This window comes from Myotis nattereri (assembly GCF_964212035.1).
Source record: "Myotis nattereri genome assembly, chromosome: 1".
Lineage (NCBI taxonomy): Eukaryota > Metazoa > Chordata > Mammalia > Chiroptera > Vespertilionidae > Myotis > Myotis nattereri.
This window is the reverse complement of record NC_138075.1, coordinates 188,332,434-188,348,672: the sequence shown is the minus strand read 5'-3', so window position 1 is coordinate 188,348,672 and position 16,239 is coordinate 188,332,434. Positions and strand designations below refer to the sequence as shown.

The following is a 16,239-nucleotide window of genomic DNA, read 5'->3' as shown; positions in this document are numbered from 1 at the left end:
GGCAGCCTAATTCCAAAGACTGTGCTCTCCCCCATTAGATTTTGGGCTGATTTAAACCTCAAAGTCATTCACTCATTTGACAACTTAGGTTAATTTATCTTAAAATTCACAGAAGCATTCCTTTCCATTATAGCAAACATTTTATAGTGCATGATATACACCAGGCACTGTCCTAAGTGCTTTGCACAAGTAAGCTCTCTCAATCTGACATTCTGATAGACATATGACCTGTCAGATGGCTGAAGATTTACAAGGGCACCAGTTACAATACAGTAATGTAGATACTTCTAAATAAATAAGTGGATAGTTCATTCCATAAAAAATCTGGAGTGTTTGTCCTGTTACAAATAATTTGAAACCAACTCTGCTAGTTTAGGTTGCATCAATTCTTTTTATCTTCCTGTATTGATGGGAAAACATTCCCGAGAGTCTATTTTATTCTCCTTTCTGGACTAATACTAACTGATGATGCTGTTAAAAAATAAATCAGAATTGCTTATTAACAATACAATATGCATCCTGAAGCTAGTGCTCTTGTGTTTAAAATAATGTTAACAGCAAGTTCAGATACCTTTTAACATTTTTAAAATGACAACTCTTGTGGTTAATAATAATTCTCTATTGTAATTTATAAACGCAGATTAGAGTTCAAGTTCTATTGCAAATCCCGCTTCTCTATTCCAGCCATTGAGTGTCCAATCATCAGTGCCAGAATATTGAAGTCCTGAGTCCTCAGGGAAGACTGTTGTTTGACTTGTTTTGCTAGAAGAATCCTAAGTGCTCCAAATGTTATATGAAGTAAGATTTTGGCAGCCCTGGAAGCTCTTCAAATCTGGTGGAAAATGATGGTCCTCATCTTCCATTAAGGAAAACCATTTATAAGTATTCATCTTGTTAATAAGTAACACAGTTTTCCTTGTGAGCAAGGAGTCAGTGCTACCTGTCATTTGCTGTGTCTTCTTCCTTCAGAGTTGAGAGTTCAACCACAAAGGATTGGTCTGAGACCTCCAGCAAAAGCACTGATCCAAACCACATGAATATAAATAATATACAATATGCAGGAGTTTCAGCTTTGTGTGCCATGGATATAATTCATGGACAGTTCACACTAGATACCAGTCTTTGAGGCAATCCAGTTTCGATACTGAGTCACTCTCGTGTAGACCCCAGGTTTTTTGGGAAGAGCACATGATTGTCCCCAACTTACTATACCAATAAGGTACCAGATGTCATGATTATCATAAACCAGAGGTCCACCAGAATCACCCTGGAGAAAAACAAAAACATATTTAAAATTGTTAACACTAATTGAGTAGGAAGGTAATTGCAATCATCTCTTTTCCACATGGAAATAAAAAGAAATTGGTACAAAGAAAAGGCTAAAATTTCAAGTACATTGTTTTCTAGAAAGACTAACATTCATATGGAGTGGGTACATTATTTCTGGTTCAGCATCCTTGGATTTTTTTTGCTAGTTTGATTAGATATTTTATGCATGGTTTAGTAAGCATGTGCATAAAATATTTACTAAGAGGTTAGTATTTGTGCATAGATAAGGGATAAGGCAAGTTGGAATGGCTTGTTTCACAGAATGAAAGGAGGTACCATTCATAGAAGTACAAAGCATAGGAGAAGATCAGATGGAGAGGGGAATTAGAGCAGAATCAGGTGCAACATTTTAAATGAGATGCCTTTGAAATATCCATGTGGAGTAGAATCTACAGGGTTGGGCAAAAGTAGGTACTATATTTAAGTATCCACTTTCATTGGTCATTGGTTAAATTACCAGGCATCATTACCTAAAAGATAAATCATAAGGATATAAATAATAACAATAAGAATAATATGACAAATAATATAAATAAATAATATAATAAATAATAATACAAGAATAAACTCTTTCATGTACTCACAACTATAAACCTACTTTTTTTGCCCACCCTTGTGTAAGTCTGGAGATAAAAGTGGAGGTTGAGGAAATATATAAGTCTGGAGATCAAAGGGGAAGTTGGGGACCTAAAAGTAAAAAGATGATAATGAAGCTATGGTGGAAAGATAAATAGATCTTCTATAGAGAAGGTATAGGGTAAAAAGAGGATCAGGTATAAAATAGACCAAAATTTAATGTCTGGGATTAAAAGAATGATCCTGAAAAAGATACAGAGAAGGAGCAGACAGAGATGTAGGATGAAAATCATTACAAGCCAAAGGAAGACAATATGTCAGGAAAGAGGGATTGGTTAGCAATGTTAAATGCTGTTGAAAGGTTTAAGAGAAAAAAAGACTAAAAATCATTTGTTGGAGGTGTTTGGTGCATCATTGAAAATCTCAAGAAGAGCTATTTTTTCATGAAATGATAGAACAGAAACCATATAGAAATGGTTTGAGAAATTAGACAATGCATATAGACAGTTTCCCAAATATTTTATGGTAAAGGGAAGACAGGGTACATTGTGGACCAAGAAAGAGTTGTTTGTTTTTTTCCTAACTTGAGAGAACTGAATGGGGAAGGATCTGGTTACAAAAGAAATGTGGACTATGAAAGGAGTGAGAGGACATAATAGCTACTGAAAACTTTTTCAAAATGCCAATAAGAAGGGAAGCCTGAGCAGAGAAGTAATCAGGCTTAGAGAAGAGGTAGCTCCTCTGTTGTGGCCTAAACTGAAGATGGATAAAATGGGTCCAGATGAAGGCAGGTCTGTATGTCTGGTGCTGGGAAGATGGAAAAAGTCCCCTCTTAAGATTATTATTTTCTTTGAAAATTGGGAAACAAAATCATCAGTTCAGAATAAAGGGATCTATCTATATATATAAAACCCTAATATGCAAATAGACCAAATGGCAGAACAACTGAACAACTGGTAGCTATGATGTGTGCTGACCACCAGGGGGCACGCGTGGAACATGGCGGGCATCAGCCATGGTGGGATGGTGGAGCAGGTGAGTGGGGGCGCCAGACCAAGGCAGGGCGCCAGTTGCTGTCATCAGGGTGAGCCTCTAGTGGTTACTGAAAATTATTTGCTCTCACGTGCTGCAGTCACACAAAGTGCTCACACCTGCTGCCAGTGCCTAGCACTGGTCCCAATCACTCTGCACCGTCAGCAGGTGCAAATGGGACTGGCGCTGTCAGCACATGGGAGCGGTGGCGGCCGGAGCAGGGCTGCAGGCAGACAGGAGTCCAGGGGACTGTAGCAGGAGGGGCCAGGTGGGAACACAGAGGATGGGCCAAGACCCACCCCTGTGCCCACCGCAGCCTAGCGGCCCACAGTTCTTTTCAAGGTGCACGAATTCGTGCACTGGGCCCCTAGTCCTATATAATAAAAGCCTAATATGCTAAGTGTCCAGTCATCCAGTCGGCTGTTCAACCAATCAAAGCATAATATGCTAATGATATGCTAAGGCCGCTCAACCACTCACTATGACATGCACTGACCACCGGGGGTAGACAGTCGACTGGTCGACCAGTTGCTTTGACATGCACTGACCACCAGGAGGCAGACTAGTAGGTTAGCTTGCTGTTGGGGTCTGGCCGATTTGGACTGAGCAAGATGAGCCGGACACACCCTGGAGCCCTCCCACAGTCCTTACCCAGCTGACCAACCTGCCACATCCCTCTCTGGCTCTGATTGTGCACCATTGGGGACCCTCAGCCTGGCCTGTGCTCTCTCACAATTCTCGACCCCTTGGGGGATGTTGGAGAGCCGGTTTCAACCCCTTCCCACAGGCCAGGTCGAGGGACCCCACTGGTGCACAAATTTGTGCACCAGGACTCTAGTATATATATATAAAAGCCTAAGCAACCATTTCAACTGGCTAGTAGCTATGATTCGCACTAACCACCAGGGGGAAGATGCTCAATGCAAGAGCTTTCCCCTGATGAACAGTGCACTCCCACAGCCAACCTCCCATGGTCGGCCAACCTCCTGCGGTCCTTCCCCCCAGGTTGGCCCACCCCAATCAGCCCCTGATCACTAGCCAGGCCGAGGGACCCCACCCGAGCACGAATTCGTGCACTGGGCCTCTAGTAGAAAATAAAAACAGAAGCTAAAGAATATGGAAACTGTTGAGAGAATTCAGAGAAAGGAGATTTGGAAAAAAGGAACAAACTGTAAAATCGTAAGTTTTTTTTGTTTTGTTTTTTTAATCTAGAACCTTTAGTGGAACTAATGTGTTGTTATATTTTTTTCCAGGAACATTTGACCTCCCACTTTAAGGCAAAGTGAAAGAGATTGAATAGTTGAGTTCTTCCAGATTTGGGAAAACACTGGAAACAGAGCAATAAGTGAGCTTGGGGTATTAGCAAAATTGCTTTAAGAAAATGATACATATAAAATAAAACAATAAAAATAAAAATGAGAGAGAATAAAGTCTAAGCTGGACAAATGGATGATGGAAGAAATTAAAGAATTTATTGACTATGAGATAGAGAAGCAATGGTCTATAGGTCTCTATAAAGTTGAAAAAATGAAATATTTTGCTCAATTAACAAATATTTATGCCAGACACTGTTTTAGGTGTTGATAATAGAGCAGTAAACAACGTGGACTCCCTATTCTGGCCAGCTTGGCTCAGGGATTGAGCATTGACCTATGAATCAGGAGGTCACAGTTTGATTCTCAGTCAGGGCACATGCCCGGGTTGCAGGCTCGACCCCAGTGTGGGGCGTGCAGGAGCCAGCCAATCAATGATTCTCTCTCATCATTGATGTTTCTATCTATCTCTCCCTCTTTCTTCCTTTCTGAAATCAATAAAAATATATTTTTTTAAAAAAATAGCCCCCCCCCCCCCCCCGCAAATTCTGTGCCTTCATGGAACTTATATTCTAGTTTAGTGGAAGAGACAGATAATAAACCAGCTAAATATAATATATTTTGTATTGAATGATGATAAAAGCTAAAGATAAATATAAAACAGAGAAGGTACACAAAGAACATATGTGTAGGTTGTGTGTGTTTGCAGATAAGGGTTGGTAGGTTGGGGTGTAACACAGAGAGTTGTGGCCAAGGGGACAGGAATAGTTGAAAAGCAGGCAGAAGGGATTGGGGAGAGGTGCTAAATAGGAAGATTTTGAGAATTTGCTTTTATGTAGATGGAGCAGTTTTTGGTGACAAGATTCAAGATGTGCCTGGAAAAGGGTGAAGCTCACTGGAAATTAGGAGATCTAGGAACTAAGAGTCCAGCTAATACTGCAGGGCTTGGGGTGGAGAGGAAACCTGTTTCAGGAGTCAAAATCACTAAAGAATGAGGCAATGGAGAGAGACTCAGGGGTGGGGGTTGAAACAAGATAGATGAGAGATGATGACAGAGCTGAGTAACGTGGCCTTCAGAGGAGAAGTTTCTGTGTCTTTTTGTTTTTAATTTTGTTTAAGAACATAACCAGAGAAAATTGTGTGAACCAGAAATAGAAGCAATAAACTTCAATTTCCTAATCTATAATAATAAAAGCATAATATGCTAATTAGACCAGATTGCTGAACGACCTTCCAGACGTCCTTCCAGAGAAGCCTCGGCGGCAGGGGCCGAGGCAGAGCAGGTTAGGGGCAATCAGGCCGGCATGCAGAGTGGTTAGGGGCAATCAGGTAGGTAGACAGGCAAGCGGTTAGGAGCCAGCAGTCCCAGATGAGAGAGGGTGCAGGCTGGGCTGAGGGACTCCCCTCCCCCTGCAAGAATTTTGTACACCAAGCCTCTAGTTTATAATATAATTATAGCACTGGTTAAATTTTATATTAAATAAAATAATGTATAAAAAGTGCTAAGTATTTTGGTTGGCATACAGTAAACATTCAATATTATAATGTTTGTTATTATGATTATTAAATAAACTGAGTCCTTAGTGAAATAAATGCTCTTTTTTTAATCTCAAGTGAAATATATGCTAAATTTAGAAATAGCTAATAGAAACTTTTCTTTCAATGTTTTGACCTGACTTTGGACTTACCTTACATGCGTCTACTTTTCCTTCCATGAATCCAGCACATAACATTCCTGAAGTGATCAGACCATCATACACATCCTTTCTGTTACACACATCACTGCTTATGGTTTCCACCCTGGCTTGCCGAAGTTTATTTTGTGTAGGTCCTATTACACAAACAAATAAACAAAAAAACATGCTCTTAAGTACAGTTGTATCTAAGACATGTAAGACATATAAATTGTATTTTCCTAGGAGCAAAAGCACAATATTATTTTATTAACGTTAATTGTTGACTAATTTTATTTTGTTTCATAAATGTCTACATTCAAAGAACCATAAACATATACAATCCAATATTATATCCTAACAGTGCATAAGCTATTGGCACCCTTACAACTATATGCAATTATATATATATTTATTTATTTATTTATTTATTTTTTTCATGAGGAGAGGGTCCATCACACTGATCTTGTCCAAAACACTTTTCAATATAAAGAATTTAAGACTCATGGAAGTTGACTGATTTTCCAAAAGTTTTCAAGTGGAGACCAGGACATGAGCTGCACAGAGCCCTTGGCCCTACTCTCTGCCGTAGTGTGTTATTTAGGGGCATCCTGAAGGGTGGGAAACAGGACAGATGTCCGGTACATGCTAGCAATCAGATGCCAGCACAGCAGGGCCAGGAGGTAGCAGGAGAGAATACTGCACAATTGAGCACAGGAAGGGAAAGGAAGTAGCTCAGGACTCCTGAGTGAAGCTGTCGGTGAGTAGCCCTGAGCTAGCAAGAGGAGAATAACCTTTCACAAAGTCAAGTTGGAGGTGCATACTGCATTTGGGAAATCTTACGCATAATCAACTTCTGTCAAAAAAAAATAAACAAATAAAAGCCCAGTTAAGATATATTCACGTTTGTCTCCTAGTTTCTTCAGGATATCCTTGATATAACCTTAAACATTTCTTATTTCCCACTTTAAAATATTTAATTAATATATTTTTAAAATATATTTTTATTGATTTCAGAGAGGAAGGGAGAGGGAGAGAGAGATAGAAACATCAAGGATGAGAGAGAATCATCGATTGGCTGCTTCCCACATGCCCTCCAACCAGTGATTCAGTCTGCAACGCTGTACATGTGCCCTGAACCTGACCGGGAATTGAACTGTGGCCTCCTGGTTCATAGGTCAACATTAAATCACCTAGCCACACTTGCCTGGCATAATTACTCTCTCTCTTTAAAGTGGAAGGAACTAGTACCTAGTTCTGATCTCCAGTTTATAACATTTTAGAATTTATATTTTTTAAACCTCCTAAGAAGTGGGACACAGGAAAAAAAGTGCAGGTTCTATTAATTAACCAAAATGAAAATTCACAAAACACTTTCATATTTATTGATACCATAAATCCTCATTAGCACGAGGAAGAATTTAGACCAAAAAAAAAAAAAAAAAAAAAAAAAAAGACAAAGTATCATAAGATTGTGGTGTGAAGTATATGCTCACCAGCAGTGCTTACAGATGGGAAATATACAATTTGGAATCATTTACTCCCGTTTGTCTCATTTTACAGCACCTAAAATACTCTGTTCTCTCCTTCCATATCAGCTCCTCCCCTTTCTTACCACTGCTTCAATTAATTGTGAACTCAAGGATAGGGACCTGATTCCTTTTACCTTTTAACCCACGGTCGCCCTGATCTCCTTGGGATCATGTACATTAGAAGCATCAGCATTATTTTTAGGAAAAATCTAAAGAGGATTCCCTAAGCCATCTTGTTAGAGTTTAAGACATACTTGTACTGGTAAATTATTTTGAACTACTCACCGTCGTCTACAATGGACCCAAACCCTGTAACAAATACACTTGTTTTAGGTGGCAACCTGATAGATGAATCTGGGAGGCAAACTCTCTGGACTACATTTGAAAACTCAACTCGGGTGGTAAGCTGAGCCAGGGCAATGTCATTTTCATTTGTTTCTCTACGGTAATTTTCATGAAGGATGATTTTCCCCACATTTCGTTCCACTGCGGGTGGCTGAATAGTTGTACCAAAAGTAGCAATCCATTGACGTGGGTCTTTATTTCTGTAAAACATTAAAGGACAAAATTTATGACACTTAATATTATATATTTTTTAAAAGATTGAGACTGTATTTCTTCCCAACTATTGGGATTATGCTCCTGAAAAATCCCTAAGGTAAGAGAATTTGCAATTGAAAGCCTTATTGAAAAAGGAGGGTAAACAAGCTGATGGTGTTAGTGAGAGTATGAGAGCCCTTTAAATGTTTTACATCCTCTAAAATTAAAAGAGCACAGCAACTAAATGGAATATCCGTGCTTCATTAATAGTAATGGGTACCATACAATTAATTTCCAATCTTTACATTTTTTTGTTTATTAGAAATTCATTAGATTCTCAGTCTTCTGTAATTTCAATGAAATGTATGCATATTAATTTTGATTTATTTTGGATATTATACATCTCAGAGGCGTCTTCCCTCTGTCTCAGATACCCCATCCATTTTTATGACTCACATTCTGCTCTTGTTTACTGGGTCTTGCTGCTATTCTTGAAACAAAGTGTAAATTGTCTCTTGTGTATACAAACTCTTGTATGTATCCAGGATTGTTTTTCCACCTACGCCCAGACCCTGTCTGGATATTTAAGGACTAAGCAGCCCTGACTCAACGTCATGCTGTGAGAGCTCTCACCACCCTCTGATCTGGCCTGGTCAGTCCCTCTTACTACTTTTGAGGTTCTCTCTTCACATAGATGCTTTTCTCTCCCCCAAAGTTACATCACAAGCAACTTCTATGGAGTACTGCCATCTCTTTAACCTCCCATTCTTCCCCCAAACCCAGTTCCCTCTTTTGCTAATTATCCCCATCAAGAATGACTAGAAATATATAGAAATTTGAAATTCTCTTTGTAGAGGAAAATTATGTAGAAGGAAATTACACAGAGGAGAATTCAAAAAGGGGATTTCCTTGTTCATGTGGGATTACTGTGTTGGTGAATCATAAATGTGTCAGTGTAATGAAAACCTGAAAGATTAGTGGTTTTCAAAGTACGAGGCACTGCCCCAGGGATAAGCAGGCAGAGCCCAAGGGTGGGGACTGGGAGATGCAGAGGGCTCCTCTCTCAGCTGTTTTACTTATTTATACTTTAAAGGAAGTGTTTATTCAAAGCCGAAATCTTAGGGATGAAAAATTATTTAAAAAGTAGAATTCTGGAAGATACAAGACATACGTGATTTTAGTCTCAAGGAGCTTGTAAACTAATTGAGTAGATTAAAAAAAAAAAAGTACCCATCTCTTCATGCACTGTCAACCAGAAAAGAAGACTCTTGTAATAGGCCCTGTTCAACACACTGTGGATAAAGACACTGAGACTCAAGTTAACTGGCTTAGGCAGGGGAGGGACATAGCCAGCTGCTTAGTGCCAGAGAGAGAGAGAGAGAGAGAGAAAGACCAAGTCTCATGCCATCCTATCAAAATCTTTTTCCCTACCCACACTATTTCACAAAGACGAGTTCCTTTTTTATAGGCATCAAAGTACTGACATTTGTCTTAAATATGATTTTTAAATAATTTTCTGTAGGGGGAAAAACATAAAATTTAAAAACACTTGGGATGAGGAACCCTGTGTTTTTCCTTCACAACAGTATATGTCATTGTGCAATTACATGGAATTATTATCACTCCTCAGATTGAACCATTTTCAGGATCATTACATTTCCCAACTCTTTTAGATTATTACCAGAATAAAATATGCCATCACTCATATTTTAGGAAATCCTTCCTATGAATCTATACCTATTGTCACTTGTCAAATTTCTGTTTCCATTTATTTAAAAATTCCTTGAAAGTGGCATCTAAACTCACTGAATCCAGTGCTCACCAGTTATTTCTATTTACCAAACTTAATGGCCAGTTCCCAGTTGGGCCTTTTAGCACAGAGCAGTTACACTGGACCTGCTGAAACACAATAGCTTATATTCTTCATTAAAAATCGATAAATTGACATCTGGATTTATTTTCAATTTACATAAATTATAGAGATCAATTATAAACAAAAATAAATGATATTCCTCAAAATAAGTATAAAGATTGGAGCACTATGTGAACAAAAAATCAGAAAGCCTTAAAAAATTAGTGACACTCAAGTTCACCTAAGACATGATGCTAGTTATTTTGTAAATACAAACGAGTCCCTTTTCTCTTCTCTCATGAGATAGTGACAGACATTCACCTTAAATTCATTAGGTCATTCCTATTACACATCTACCCCATTTTTTAAAAAAAGTGTTGGTACTTTGAAGGTTGGTCAAAAGCCTCCTAGATTCACCACAGATAGTTTTCTTGAAAGGATGTGTGAGCAGAGCCACTGGCCAGAGCTTCATTCAGAGCTTTTATCTTTTGAGAGTTTAAAAGGAAAAACTTTCTGTTCCCTGTTGGTGAAAATTCAGGGAGGAAAGAAGGTTTGTCCTTGGTCACCTGGGGCAATAGTAGGCCTGTGGATATCTGTTACATGAACTGATATAGCTGAGCTTTAAGAGCTACAGCTGTGAAAGGTCAAGCAGACTGCTCCTGTTGGGCCCTATATGACCAGTCTTCCATACTGCGAAGGCAGGGAGACAGGGTGGTAGGACTCTCCCATCATCCATACACCTCTGGTCCACACAATTCACAGGAGTCCTTAGGTGAGGCAGTTGGAAGGGAAGCTACAAGAGTGATACCTTTCATTTTGTCTTATTTATAAAGTGAGAGTGGGATAGAAGGATTAATTGGAAAAAAACACACAGAAGTGGCTGAATTTTCTCCTTGCTTATATGAAAAATCTTAATCTTATCGAATCTAATAAAAGAGAAACATGCAAATTGACAGAACCTCCACTATGCCCAAGCCACACCTACCAGCCAATCAGAGTGACTATATGCAAATTAACCCAACCAAGATGGCGGCCAGCAGCGACAGAGCTGGAGCAAGCAGGAAGCTTGGTTACCCCAGTGATGGAGGAAGCCAAGCTTCCTGCCTGCCCTGGCCAGCTGTGGCCTCCACTCAAGGCAACAAAGTTTCAATTATAGAAGATAAATAAATCCCAGATACCTGCTTCCAGCCAGACTCCACTGGGAGTTTTGATGGCTGGGGGCTATGGCCAGCCTGCAAACAGCCATCAGCCCCGCACCTAGGCTGGCCACACCCTAATGGGGTGAGGTTTCTCGCTGGGGGGCTTGGCCAGCCTGCAAACAGCCATCAGTCACTCACCCAGACTGGCCAGGCACCCCAGCAGGACCCCCACCCTGAAGGGGGTGTGGCCAGTCTGAAAACGGCCCTCACCCCCTCAGCCAGGCTGGCCAGGGACCCCAGCAGGGACCCCCACCCTGAAGGGGCTGTGGCCAGCCTGCAAACAGCCATCAGCCACTCACCCAGGCTGGCCAGGCACCCCAGTGGGACCCCCACCCTGATCCGGGACACCCTTCAAGGCAAACCAGCTGGCCCCCTCCCATGCACCAGGCCTCTATCCTATATAATAAAAGAGTAATATGCAAATTGACCCTAACAGCAGAATGACTAGGAATGACTGGTCACTATGACACACACTGACCACCAGGGGGCAGATGCTCAATGCAGGAGCTGCCCCCTGGTGGTCAGTGCGCTCCCACAGGGGGAGCTCTGCTCAGCCACAAGCCAGGCTGACAGCTGCCAGTACAGTGGTGGTGGTGGGAGCCTCTCCCGTTTCCTCAGCAGTGCTAAGGATAACCGACTGCAGCTTAGGCCTGCTCCCCGCTGGCAAGTGGAAATCCCCTGAGGTCTCCTGGGCTGCCAGAGGGATGTCTGACTGCCAGCTTAGGCCCAATCCTCCCAGGAGCGGGCCTAAGCCAGCAGGTGGTCATTCCCCGAGGGGTCCCAGACTGCGAGAGGGCACAGGCCGGGCTGAAGGACCCCCCCCAAGTGCACAAATTTTTGTGCATCAGGCCTCTAGTTACATGTATAATAACTGATCTTTACACTAAAATAATTTATCATATAGTAGAAAAGATAATACTAATGTCATGATAATACAGGAATATACATGGTGAGAACCACAAGAGTAATTATAAACCAAACAGCATAATTATTTAGAGCAGGGAGAGATGAACATAATCACAGCATAGAGCAAGCATCATGCATTTTAGGGGACAGAGGAGGGTCCATTCATAATGGAGCAGAAGATAAACTGGTGAGATTAGACCAAGGGTGGGCAAACTTTTTGACTCAAGGGCCACAATGGGTTCTTAAACTGGATTGGAGGGCTGGAACAAAAGCATGGATGGAGTGTTTGTGTGAACTAATATAAATTCAAAGTAAACATCATTACATAAAAGGGTACGGTCTTTTTTCTTTTTTTAGTTTTATTCATTTCAAACGGGCCGGATCCGGCCCACGCTTGGGCCGTAATTTGCCCACGGCTGGATTAGACTCTTCCCAAGTACTGAATCCATTGATGACAACAGATAACTAAGTAAAGGAGACTCACAACAGTCCTGGGAACTTACTTGCGGAAGCAGTGAGCAGCTGTGAGCAGCCACGTGTTACTGATGAGGCTGGCTCCACACTGATGGCCTGCCCCTTTGAGCTGGAGGCTGGCCTGCCATGGCCATTCCCCTTCCATAGCTGTTTCCCTTCCTTGGACAATCCTTTCTGTAGAAGTGTATGCTGGTAATGGCATGTTTGAAGATGTCATCCTTATTCCACAGCCTGTCACAGAAATATACATTAGCTAGTTTTCATGAAAAAGGGGGGGGGGGACATATCCTGACTTGCATTGGGTGCTGATGCTTAGAGAAGCCATTGCACCTGCCACTCTAACCCATTCTTAGCACTCAGTCTCTGAGGTTCTTGGTAGGGGTTCTACTGATCTTACTGAGGTTCAAAAGAAATATTTACTAATATTTCAAGGCATCCAATCCAGGGTCAACTTCTGTCTCTCTAAATTAAGCGTATACTAGTATAGATAAATAGGTAGATAATTTATTGAGCATCAAAAATACAATATAAGTAATTGTATTAACCCAGTGGTTCTCAACCTGTGGGTCATGGCCCCTTTGGCTGTCAAACGACCCTTTCACAGGGGTCGCCTAAGACCATCCTGCATATCAGATATTTACATTATGATTCATAATAGTAGCAACATTACAGTTATGAAGTAGCAATGAAAATAATTTTATGATTGGGTCATAACATGAGGAACTGTATTTAAAGGGCCAAAAGGTTGAGAACCACTGCACTAAATTCAATAAAAAAGTTAAAAAATAATGTATAGATCCTCTCCTTAGTGTTTTAGATACATTTACAACAAAAACACTTTTCTGGTGAGAAAACTCAGCCTTGAGAAAGAACATAAATTGCTGGAATTCATCCAACTGATAAGTGATCATTAGATATAAATTCAAGGAGGATCCACAGTAAAGTTTGTATTTTTACTCCTGAGAGGCCAATAATATAAGTCATGATTTTCTCTTAACATGAATCTATAAGTTGTCTTTGCAAAACCCAGAATTTAAACAGTAATGCCTTTTAGTCGTTTTCTAAAAATTGAAAGGCTACTTTTTAAATTAAGTTTATTGGGGTAACATTGGTTAATAACATCATATAAGTTTCAAGTGTACAATTCTAGAATACATCTGGATATTGCATTGTGTGCTCACCACCCAAAGTCTAGTCTCCTTCTATGACCATAAATATGACCCTCTTTATCCTGTTCACCCACCCCCAGCGCCTTTCCCTGATAACTGCCTTTCTATTGTCTGTGTCTATAAATTTGTTTGTTTAGGTTGTTAATTTGTGGCTTTCTGTTTTATTACACTCCACATATGAGTGAAATAATATGGTTCTTGTCCTTTTTCTTTTCTCTTTTGAATTGAATTTATTGGGGAGACATTGGTTGATAAAATTATATAGCTTTCAGGTGTACAATTCTATAATACACCATCTATATTGTAGTATGTGTTTACCACATCAAGTCAAGTTCCTTCTTTCATCACCACTTACTCCCCTTTATCCTCTTCTATCTCCCTCCAATCCCTCTCCCCTCTGGTAATCACCATGCTCTTGTCTGTGCCTATGAGTTTGTGTATTTTTTTTTCTTAATCCCTTCATCTTTTTCACCCAACCCTGTAACCCCTGCCCCCTCTAACAGCTGTCAGTCTTTTTTCTATTTATGGGTCTATTTCTCTTTGGTTTGTTAGTTTTTTTGTTCATTAGGTTCTAAATACGAGCAAACTCATATGGTTCTTGCTTTCTCTGACTGGCTGATTTTACTTAGCATCATGCTCTCCAACCAAGCAGTTAGAAAGATTAAGATTTCCTTGCTTTTTTATAGCTGCATAGTATACCATGGTGTAAATGTACCATAGCATTGTTATCTATCATCTACTGATGGACACTTGGGTTGCTTCCAAACCTTGCATATTGTAAATAGCACTGCAGAGAACATAGGGGTGCGTATATTCCTTCAAATTAGTCTTTGGGTTTCTTCAGATATATTCCCAGAAGTGGAATTGGTGGGTCATAAGGCAGCTCCATTTCTTATTTTTTTGATGTAACTCCATACTGTTTGCCACAGTGGCTGCACTAATCTGCATTTCCACCAAAGTGCACGAGAGTTCCCTTTTCTTTACACCCTCACCAACACTTGTTGTTTGTTTATTTATTTATGACAGCCATTCTGACAGGTGTGATGTGATATCTAATTGTGGTTTTAATTTGCATTTCTCTAATGACTAGTGACATTAAGCATCTTTTAATATGTCTGTTGGCTATCTGTATGTCCTCATTGGAAAAGTGTCTATTCAGGTCCTATGTCCATTTTTTAACTGGACAGTGTGTGTGTCTATTGAGTTTTATAAGTTCTTTATAAATTTTGGATAGTAATCCCTTATCAGATGTATCTTTGGCAAATGTGTTCTCCCATTGAGTGCGTTGTCTTTTTCTTTTGTTGATAGTTTCCTTTGCTGTGCAAAAACTTTTGATTTTGATGCTGTGGCTTGGACTTCCAGTGCTATGTTGAATAAGATGGTGAAAATAAACATCCCTGTCTTGTTCCCAATCTTAGGGAAGATACTTGTAAGTTTTTGCCCATTGAATATGATGTTGGCTGTGGGTTTGTCATATTTGGCCTTTATTACCCAGGTTGTGGGCATGACCCCTAGTAGGGTGTGTGCAGGAAGCAGCTGATAGATGATCCTCCCTCATCATTGATATTTCTCTCTTTATCCCTCTCATTTCCTATCTCTAAAATCAATAAAAACATAGTTTAAAAAAAGAATACACCCAGCTGGAATGGCTCAGTGGTTGAGCATCGACCTATGAACCAGGAGGTCCATGTTTGATTCCTGATCAGGGCACATGCCTGCCTGGGTTGCAGGTTCGATACCCAGTGTGGGGCATGCAAGAGATAGCCAAGCAATGATTCTCTCTCATCACTGATGTTTCTATATCTCTTTCACTTTCCCGTCCTCTCTGAAGCTGGGTTCACGGCTGGCAACTGCAGTAGTGGTAGCGGCAGCCTCCCACCTCCGCTGCAGGCAGGCAGTAAGGAGCGAGGGTTCCGGACTTCGAGAGCCCACCCCTCCCTCGCTCCCCGCCACAGTGCACGAATCTCGTGCACTGGGCCTCTAGTCAATAATAAATTATCATGATAAGATAATTTATTATCTTGTTTTTCCAGAACAAGAAAAAAATAGTTTGCATATTGAAAACACTCTTTGTGTTCTACTCAAAATTCAGTGAAAAATACAACCACAACTAGATCTCTTGGCAAACAAGTTATATGATAAGGATTTCCTACATTCATCCAGAAATAAAAAAACCTTCATAACAAAAATCACACCCGTCTTAGATTTCTAATCTACAGCAAAAACACTAGAAGGAACAGAATATTCTGTATTGAATTATTTGGGAAAGTTTATGACCCAATTTTCTTATAAAACATAGAGATAAAGGAAATGGAAAGAAATTCTTACATATGCAAGTACTTAGAAAATATACCATTTGTATAATTTTCTTGCTTAAAATGACTTGAAATAGTTTAGCAGGCAAAAAGGTAACTCTAAGTCAAGACTCAAGAATGGGAAATAGTAAAATATAATAGGAAACTTTAGGGATTGGTAAATAATTTTAACCATGGATATAAAATGGAATATAGTGTCTAAAAAGTGATATTGATCAAATATTTAAAGATTAAGTGATAAGAAAAATTGAAAGTTACTCATCAAAGACTGGAAAGTCGATTGAAGTTGATGAGAGAAATTTAGCCTATAATGTTTTCATTATGCATAG

The 16,239-nt window shown here is 40.0% G+C and overlaps 1 protein-coding gene across 1 annotated transcript in view; it reads right to left on the bottom strand.

The window, feature by feature from the left end:
- Positions 1-1,108: 1,108 nt before the first annotated feature.
- The window catches only part of LOC308535315 (transmembrane protease serine 11F-like), a gene marked incomplete at both ends in the record, with an annotated part of 34,253 nt that continues 19,122 nt past the window's right edge, over positions 1,109-16,239 (bottom strand). Inside the window, 4 exons of the mRNA XM_081114157.1 lie at positions 1,109-1,267; positions 5,939-6,081; positions 7,741-8,000; positions 12,456-12,657. Coding sequence (XP_080970283.1) covers positions 1,109-1,267; positions 5,939-6,081; positions 7,741-8,000; positions 12,456-12,657 — 764 coding nt within the window. The remainder of the gene's footprint in view (positions 1,268-5,938; positions 6,082-7,740; positions 8,001-12,455; positions 12,658-16,239) is intronic.